The 8,855-nt window shown below is 52.3% G+C and overlaps 2 protein-coding genes across 5 annotated transcripts; one reads left to right on the top strand and one right to left on the bottom strand.

Annotated features, from left to right (window-relative positions):
• Positions 1–896: 896 nt before the first annotated feature.
• Mif4gd (MIF4G domain containing) lies at positions 897–5,538 on the top strand. Of its 4 annotated transcripts, none has more exons than XM_078041702.1 (6): positions 897–1,219; positions 2,131–2,261; positions 3,367–3,476; positions 3,656–3,811; positions 3,932–4,024; positions 4,770–5,538. In XM_078041702.1, exons 2-6 carry the CDS (start codon positions 2,174–2,176, stop codon positions 4,995–4,997), a joined length of 675 nt encoding a protein of 224 aa, XP_077897828.1. In that variant the 5' UTR covers positions 897–1,219; positions 2,131–2,173; the 3' UTR covers positions 4,998–5,538. The 4 variants fall into 4 exon arrangements, with proteins under 4 accessions (XP_077897828.1, XP_005332608.1, XP_013217104.1 ...); XM_005332551.4 differs by lacking the exon at positions 897–1,219 and adding an exon at positions 1,226–1,866; XM_013361650.3 differs by lacking the exon at positions 897–1,219 and adding an exon at positions 1,226–1,604.
• Positions 5,458–8,825, bottom strand: Mrps7 (mitochondrial ribosomal protein S7). Its single transcript, XM_005332552.4, has 5 exons — positions 8,693–8,825; positions 7,968–8,159; positions 7,793–7,856; positions 6,979–7,146; positions 5,458–6,075 (listed from the first exon to the last, which is right to left on the bottom strand). The coding sequence occupies exons 1-5, from the start codon at positions 8,773–8,775 to the stop codon at positions 5,854–5,856; spliced, it is 729 nt and encodes a 242-aa protein (XP_005332609.1). The 5' UTR covers positions 8,776–8,825; the 3' UTR covers positions 5,458–5,853.
• Positions 8,826–8,855: the final 30 nt, after the last annotated feature.

Raw genomic sequence — 8,855 nt, forward strand, 5'->3', positions numbered from 1 at the left:
GGTCATGGCCTCAAAGCTGTCCAGTGAGCAGAAGGGGATGGAAGGGGCTGGGCAGACAGCCTGGTGATGGCACAGTTGGCACTCAGGGAAGTTACCAGAGCCCAGGTACCCACAGAGGTGTGTGTCTAGATGTGGAGGAAGAACTTCAGTTACAGGGGTATGACTGCCACACTTTCCATCTGCCAGCTCTGCTGTGGGTTAGGCTCTGAGGAGGGAGGGGCAGCACCTTCACCTTGGCCTCACTTGGTACTCAGGCTATGATGCTCCAGCCCCTGCACCAAATTGGAGACACACCTTCAGGGGGTGGCCATAGTTTGAGGGTGCTGGGGCCTTCCCGGGTACCTTGTGATCCCTGAGTTCTTTCTCACCATCATGCTTCTTTCCTTGGACCTGGCTCTTTGTGGTCTGTTCAGACCTTCTGCTGATGAAGGTCCAGGCTACCGATCCCTCTAAGGCCTGGGCCTGCTGCAGGCAGCTGCATCATTGTATTTAATGAAATTCCATTGGAGTAAAGTTTATGCTCATCTCTCCTGCTCACAAGGGAATTTTTGCTGCAGCTGAGAATTCTCCATTTCCAGAGAGACTTTGGCAACACTCTTGACCGGGCTGTGGCGGGTGGGGCGGCAACTACGAAGCTCGCCCAGTCCCTGCCAAGAAAGGCCAAGAGCACAGAGACATGGGCCGCATGTTGCCAATTGGGACCCTTCCCTTCAACTGCCCCTTTGACTTGAAACTTACTTCGTTAGTTTCGTTGGAGTAGGAGAGGGAGTTGGTAGGGTTTGACCCAGCTCTTACACCTGCCCTCCGCCTTCTCTACCTTGGTGGGTGGAAAAGGGGACACTGCACCACCCTGGAAGACGCTGCTCCTGGACCAAGCCACGCCCTCAACGGACTCCTCCCACCCGCACGGCTGGTCGGAGGAGCAGGTTCGGCCCAGCGGCACGAGCGGCTGCGGTCCTGAACAGGGCCGCAGCGCACCGGCTGAGGAGGGGCTAGGCAGGGTGAGCTCTCCAGGCGCGACCGAGGCAGCTTGGCAGGCATCCCGCGCAGCCCCACGGATCCGGCCGCGGTGGTGCGGGGACCGGCAGGTGGCGCTGGCGAGCCGCTTCGCACAGCGCCGGGAGATGAGCTCAGCGGCGGCCGCGCAGCACTTTGGACGGGCGCGCGCTCCGTGGCCGCCGGAGTCCCCGGGCACGCGGGCGCGGCGCCGGCCCGGCAGGTGGGTCGCGGGGTCACGCAGCCATTCCCGCTCGCGGGACACCGCATGGCGGGCTCCGCCGCCCGCCCTGCGCAGGGCTGAAGGGCGTTGCGGGCTGGGGGAGGCTGCCGACGTCTGTGGACTCCTAAGGTCGTTTCCTCTGGCCAGAGGGGAGGCACAGAGTCCAGAGAGGGACGCCTCATTCCGCTCCCGCTCTAAGAAGGATCCGGATTGCAGCACAGAAATAGGAGTCCCGATGGGTAGGGCCAGGTTTCTGCCACTCGGGAGGCCAGCTTAACCAGTCGGTTCCGGGCGGAAGCTGGCCGGGACAGTGGGAGCTCGGGCTCCGAGTGGCAGGGGCGGCCGACGAGGATCCTGCACCCATCCAGGCGGTTGACGCCTGCGGGTGGGTTTTGAGGACAGGACGACCCTGGTGAAAGCTGAGGGAGAAGGTTGGGAGAGGGCCTTGGATCCCGCTGTGCGGAGCCGGCTGTAGCTCAGAGCCCTCATTCTGGTCAGTGGCAATGGAGCTGAGCCAGCAGCCAGCAGGCCGGTTTAAATGGGCAAGTCTAGCCTCCACCTACCCACGCCCCCAGCTCAGCGAACCCTTCCCCCAAATCTTCCCTGATATCGACTGAGAACAACCTGCCTCCTGCTGGGACTGGAGGGTAGGTGCATTCACCCTTCATCTCTCCTCTTGGGTAATAATCCCAGAAGCCTAGGGTTTCCTAAACTGAGCAGCAGGTGCTTGGATGGTGCCCAGTCTCCGCCAGAAGCAGGCTTGGCGGGCTCTCAAGTCAACCACTGAGTGCCATGGACCGCTCAGTTGCACCTGTCCCAAGCACTGTTTGACCCGCCCAGGGCTGGAAGGATTAGGAACCCTGGGCTCTGGTCTCCACGCCTGAGTCCTCTCCCTATGCCTCTTCTCTCAGGTGCTGTCATTAATCCAGACCATTAAAGAGCTGCTGGATCTGAATGGTCATGGGGGAGGCCAGTAGAGAGGAGTATAAAATCCAGTCTTTTGATGCCGAGACCCAACAGCTTCTGAAGACAGCACTCAAAGGTGAGCATGAGATTCCACCTGAGCTGGGGCAGGAGCTGCAGAGAAGGGGCTGAGCCCTAAGGCCAGGGAATGTTCATCCCTCTCCCTTCACTTTCTGAGGAGTCACAATCTAACTCTTGAACTGGACGATAAGCTACAATAAGGCTGATATTTGGGAGAATGGTTCAGAACCCTCTCTCAGACTGTAAAGCTTTATTTATTCATTTATTTATTTTGAAATACCCATGAAAGAGGAGAGCAGTTCCTGTCTTTTAATCCTTTGTATTTGATTTGCTGGGTTCTGCATTGCTGAAGCCCACTCTTGCTTATATGGGGCTACCTGACTTGGATAGAGAATGGAAAACATTGATTTGCAGAGGAGATAATTACTGTGTCCCAAAGCTTTCCTTCTATAGCAATCAGTACAAAATGGTGACCCATCTTCCAATTAGCAGTGCCCATCACATGCCAGGCTAAGCCTGTGGAAAAGACCTGCATACCTACTTATCAGGAGCTGTGTGTGAATCATAGAACTTCCCCCCACCCCCAGTACTGATTAACCCAAGGGCACCCTACCACTGAGCTACATCCCCAGCCCTATTCTTAGATTTTAAGACAGGTGCTAAGTTGCCCAGGATCAAACGTATGATCCTCCTGCCTTACCTCTGAGTAGCTGGGATTACAGGTGTGCATCACTGCTACATCTGGTTAAAATTTCTTCTGTGAAATTGATGTAGACAGCTTAGTATAGTGTTCCTTTCTCAACCTAGTGCCATGAAGACATGTGTCCTAAGAAGTTTTTGCTTTGTTTGGTCTCTACCAGCCACGTAACTCCCTGTTTTCTCTCTTTGGGCAACCAGGGGTCTTATAGCTGGAGCTGCTTCTATGAGTGGTTACTTACCCCCTTCTGTAGGTATTCTCCTTTGTGGTGCTTGGGGTCAAAGCTAAGGCCTTATGTATACTAGGGAAGTTCTATATAACTGAGCTTCCCCTCAGCCTCTTCTTCATCTCTCTAAATTTAAGCATATAATGTGAATACCCTAAATATCTCAAATTCCTCTTGGGAGCAGATGGAGGCAAATGTGATCAGCAGGCAGCTCTAGACTCCCCTCCTATCTTTACCTAGATCCAGGCGCTGTGGACTTGGAGAAAGTGGCCAATGTGATTGTGGACCATTCTCTGCAGGACTGTGTGTTCAGCAAGGAAGCAGGACGCATGTGCTACGCCATCATTCAGGTTGGGGGGTTGGCAGAGGAAAGGGAGCTGCTTTGAGGAAGACTACTCAGTAGTGGGAAGAGGCTGCCAGCAGGACAGAGATACGAAGAGCATTAGCTCAATGGCAGGGAGAAGTATAGGATAGGTGGGGTGACCACATCACTACCCCTGCCCCTCACCAGCCTCTCCCTGGCTCACAGGCAGAGAGTAAACAAGCAGGCCAGAGTGTCTTCCGTCGTGGACTCCTCAACCGGCTGCAGCAGGAGTACCAAGCCCGGGAGCAGCTGAGGGCACGCTCCCTGCAGGGCTGGGTCTGCTATGTCACCTTTATCTGCAACATCTTTGACTACCTGAGGGTGAGGCCCCAGCCACCCTGTGAGGCAGAGATGACCATTTCTCAAGTTTGAAATGCTCCATGGGGAGCATTTCAAACTTGAGAGATGGCTGCCACTCTGTCCCCTCCTTTTTCTCCACAGGTGAACAATATGCCCATGATGGCCCTGGTGAACCCTGTCTATGACTGCCTCTTCCGGCTGGCCCAGCCTGACAGTCTGAGCAAAGAGGAGGAGGTGGGTAGCCCTGGCACAGAAGGCTGTAGAGGGTTTGGAGGGCATCACTTCTGGGTAGCAGCCTGGTGGGGACATTTAAGGCCTGTTATAGTTACATGACAAGCTGCTGGGTCTGGAATTTATCCAGGACTGACAGCAGCCAAGACTGACTGGTTCAGCAGCTTCTCCCCAGCAGGAAAACCAAGCTATGATAGGAATGGTGACAGCCAAAGCCAGCTGTGGGCACAGATGGCCTAGAAACCAAACCAGGTCAGGCAGTCAGTGGGAAGCAGGAAAGTGGAGTTCAGAAGCAGTTTGGAGAACAAGCGAGGCCTGCCTGGCCAGATGTTCTAGGCAAGGTTCTGAACTCATTTCTCTTTGGAGGAGGAGGGTATGGGGGAGTGCAGTTACCAGGGATTTAACTCAGGGGTACTTGTCTACTGAGCCACATCCCCAGCCCTATTTTGTATTTTATTTAGAGACAGGATATCTCACTGAATTGCTTGGTGCCTCGCTGTTGCTGAGGCTGGCTTTGAATTTGCAATCCTCCTGCCTCAGCCTCCCGAACCACTGGGACTATAGGCATGTGACACTGTACCAGCCACTTGTTTCCTTCCTTACATGTGGGTAACATGGTGGGAGGTGTGAAAATGAAAAACTAGAATAAAGGACCAGGCACGGGGGCCTGACACTCAGCAAGCAATACCTCTCCTGTGAGAGGCAGGTCCTACCCAGACTGATGAGGTATTTTCTGCTACCTCTGCAGGTGGACTGCTTGGTGCTCCAGCTGCACCGGGTTGGGGAACAGCTGGAGAAGATGAATGGGCAGCGCATGGATGAGCTCTTTGTCCTGATCCGGGATGGCTTCCTGCTCCCAACAGGCCTCAGCTCCCTGGCCCAGCTGTTGCTGCTAGAGATCATTGAGTTCCGGGCGGCTGGCTGGAAGACCACGCCGGCTGCCCACAAGTATTACTACAGTGAGGTTTCTGACTAGGTTTGGCTCAGTGATTGCTCACTGCGGCACTGGTCTTTACTCCACCCTCCTCCTAAGATGGCAAGACAGCTGCCTCTCCCAAAGGCTTTCCCTTTCTAGACTTCCACATCTCCCCATTTATGCCATAGTCCTCTCATTCCCTTCCTCCACTCAGAGGTTGGCAGGGACACCAAACAGATCTGCTCCCTCGGCTCAAGACTGATCCCCTTTCCCCACAGCTCAATCAGCCTCTCTCTTACCACCTTCCCCCTGGGCCAGTCAGAGAAGGGCAGTTTCTAACCACTGCACCCTATAATAATTGGTGCAACATAACCTTGGTGCCTCAGTTTCCCCATATGTAAAATGGGTAATCACAGTCATCCATAGGATGTTTTGGGATTTTGAGGAGCACAGAGCACAGCTCGTACCAGAAACTGCTTTTTATACATTTTGTATAAAAACTACTGTGGAAACCAGCCTATATCCTCCAGCCAGTTTTAATGAATGGTAGTTCTTACATAATGTGTTATACTAGTTCAGATTAAAGATTTTCTAATAATCATTTCTAATACAAAAATTTCTTCCTTTCATAGTATCCGAAGGCCCACTCTGAGGTGAAGAGAAGCCTGGGCCCTGAGTTTCTTGGAGAAAATCAATAAGTTGACTTGTTCTCTCTTTACAAAGAGATGGGACAGGGAGAGCTATTCTAGCCCCAAAGGAAGAGGACTGATAGGCAACAAACATGCTGCTCCATTCTTCTCAAAAGGAACTATATCCTTAACCCACAGGTACTTTTCAAGAGAACAGTGGCTCATAAGGTTTTCTTGTTTTTAAATGGCAGAGGCCCTGGGCTCTGATGGGAACCTTTCCTCCCCCTCTACCACCAACGGTAGTGGGCCAGGGCTCGGTTGGCCTCAGCCATCTTGTGCATTTCGTGCTTCCTCTTGATTACGGGGCCTTGGTTGTGAAAGGCCTGCAACAGCTCATGTGACAGCTTCTCTGGCATCAATGTCCGCCGGTGCTTATTCTTTCGGCATTCAGTGATCATCCACTTCATGGCTAGGAAGCGGCGACGTCGGTCAGCTAGGGGCACAGGGACCTGGGTGAGGGGACAGGACAGGTAAGCGGGGACAGGACAGGTAAGCGGGTCCAGGGGCTTGCCATGGCTGGGGACTCCTGACTCCCAAAGCTGTAAGGAATGGCTCTGTCTTTTTTTCTTTGACCCTCATCTTTGGATAACCTCAGGGTAGCAGACATAAGTGGCTTTGCAAACCTCACCAAGTATTGGCCTTTTCCCCTCGAATGGAAGCTTTGCCACAAGCACCGATTGGAAAAAGCCCTGTTTTCTGGGTGACATAGCTACTCTGGGTGACCAAGTGTGCCTAAAAACATGACCCCGTGTACAAGAATCATTTGCAAGGCTCTATGTGTCAGATACTAAAGGTGCAGTGAGAAACTTCGTACCATAATGGAGTTTATACTGATAAGGCAAAAAAACCCTTCTAATACCAAAGATTATTACAACCTATGCTAGAGATACCAAGTTCAATACCACTAAAAGTGATGAACCATCAGTTAAGGGTCAAGCACTATGCTAGATACTGGCATATAACTTTGGGATATAAACGTAGTCCCTTCGCCAAAAGAAATATATGGTTTAGGACAAACAGGATGCTAAACAGAAGGTGGGAGGGATGGGCTACCAGAAGATGTCAATTAGCTACTTCTTTGCTCTCTTCCTTTTCTGTCTTCTGCTTATACAACTAAAGTGAGTAGATCCTGATGGTCTCTAGTCTAGAGAGCTAACAATCTCTTGGCCCAGCTCTGGGCCCTCCCACCATCTTTTTTTTTTTTTTTGGTGGGGGAGGGCCTTTACTAGGTATGGAACCCCCGGCTTTATGAATGCTAATAAGCAAGTGCTCTGCCACCGAGCTACACTCCTAGCCTTCCATTCCCATTGTTTTCCATGAGGGCAGCCCTGCTTTCTTGCTAGACCACTCACCTGGTAGAAATGGCCACCCCTGAGGATGGGTACCAGCCCAATTACAGGCTCACAGTTTTTTAGTGCTTGGCGGAAGATGGTGTAGGGGTTGCGTTCAATGGTTGCCTGTTCCTCTCCAGAAGCAGCATGGTACTTCTCAAACTGCTTCCTTTTCACAGATTCCAGAGTCTGCAAAGGGAGACAGTGGAAGAAGTTGCACCAGGCTTCATATAGAGTTGACCCATCCAGCTAGTACCTTGCCCTTTACTCCCACCACTCAGTTCTTTACAGTACAGTTGAACCCTCATCATGTACAATACAAAGTTCTTTTTTTTTAGTTCTCAGTGGACAAACATCTTTCTTTCTATGTGGTGCTGAGGATCGAACCCAGGCCACACGCATGCCAGGCGAGCGTGCTACCACTTGAGCCACATCCCCAGCCCCAATACAAAGTTCTTAAGTGCCTCCTTCTTTTGCTAGACTAGGACAGAAAGAGTGGGCAGAGATTTGTGACATGGCAGGGAATGGCAGTTGTTGACTCCTGCAGGACCTCATTGAAGCCCCAAACCCTATACATTACAGGGGAGTTAATTTTAAAAAGAGGCATATGAATAGATTCTAATATTTTTTGGGTACTGGGGATTGAACCCAAAGAGCTTAATTAGTGAGCCACAGCCCCATCTTTTTTTTTTAATGTTGAGACAGGGTCTGGCTAAATTGCTTAGAGTCTCCAACTCTCCTCCCTCAGCCTCCTGAGTTGTTGGGGTTAAAGGCATGTGTCATCATGCCTGGCCCATTCTTCTTGAAGAGAAAGATAACAGGAGGAACTCTTTACCTGGTTCATGAGAGATCTGGCCAGTACTTTGTTTCCTCCTTTCATCATCATGTTGGTGAATTTACTTCAAGGAGAAAAGCAACAGATTTAGCTTTCTAAGGCTATATTATGGTATCCTTGCTGCAGACCCTCCCTGGGATAATCCCAGTCCGTGGAACAAGAGTTTCCATCTAACCTGATCACCGGGTCTGCAAACACGGAGCTTGTTTTCGTCGCTGGGGCAGCTTTGATGAGCTGAGTTTTCTTGAGCTCCTGGTCATATTTCTCCTCCTCGGTGAGCTCTGCCATAGACTTGCGGTAATGTTCCTTGTCAATTAGGGGATCTCTGAATTCAGCACCATAGCGGCTCCACCTCACCTGGGTTTGCCTGGGAGCGGGAAGCAAAGGAGGCAGGCACAAGCTGACTCCACAAGTGAACAAGCTTGACTTAACAATAGGTATGTGTGCCAACCCGCCAACGAGGGTGAGCAGCACGGAAGCCGCGAGCTTTACCTGAACAGTAATAATTTTGGCTCTGTCCCAAGAGGTAGAAGGACCTTCCCCAAACAGGTCAGGAAAGCTTCCTCCTAGTCAAATGCTAACGGTAAGAACAAGCTCCCGCCAGCTCACCTCTCCACCCACCTCCAGGCATCTCAGCTCTAAACTCTTAACAGGGCTGCACTTCCAGCTCGAGTTACACCCCGACATAGCCCGACCTCCCAGCCAAGGGGCAGTCACTAAATCTTCAAGACTGGCCCAAGGTTACGCAGCGGGTTAAGAGGCTTGAACTTAGGTGTTTCGACCCCTAGAGCAGCGCTCTCTCCAAGGTCCAGCGTAGGTCGGCCTGTGGTTCCTTTCTTTCCCCGCAGGTCCCTCCGTGAAGACCCAGGTGGTGCTCCCAGCTGCCCGCTGCCCTCTTACCCTAGAAGCGGACTGACAGTACGCAGGAAGCCCGGCGCCAAGCCTGACCAGCCTAGCAGAGCCTTCAGTGCGGGGGCAGCCATCTTGGCCGGCCACGAGGACCCCACAAGGACTGTCCTCGGCGCGCCTGAGCTAGGGACGGGAGACGGGATAAAGACGTCAG

The sequence above is a fragment of the Ictidomys tridecemlineatus genome, chromosome 3 (assembly GCF_052094955.1).
Source record: "Ictidomys tridecemlineatus isolate mIctTri1 chromosome 3, mIctTri1.hap1, whole genome shotgun sequence".
In the NCBI taxonomy this organism is placed as follows: Eukaryota; Metazoa; Chordata; class Mammalia; order Rodentia; family Sciuridae; genus Ictidomys; species Ictidomys tridecemlineatus.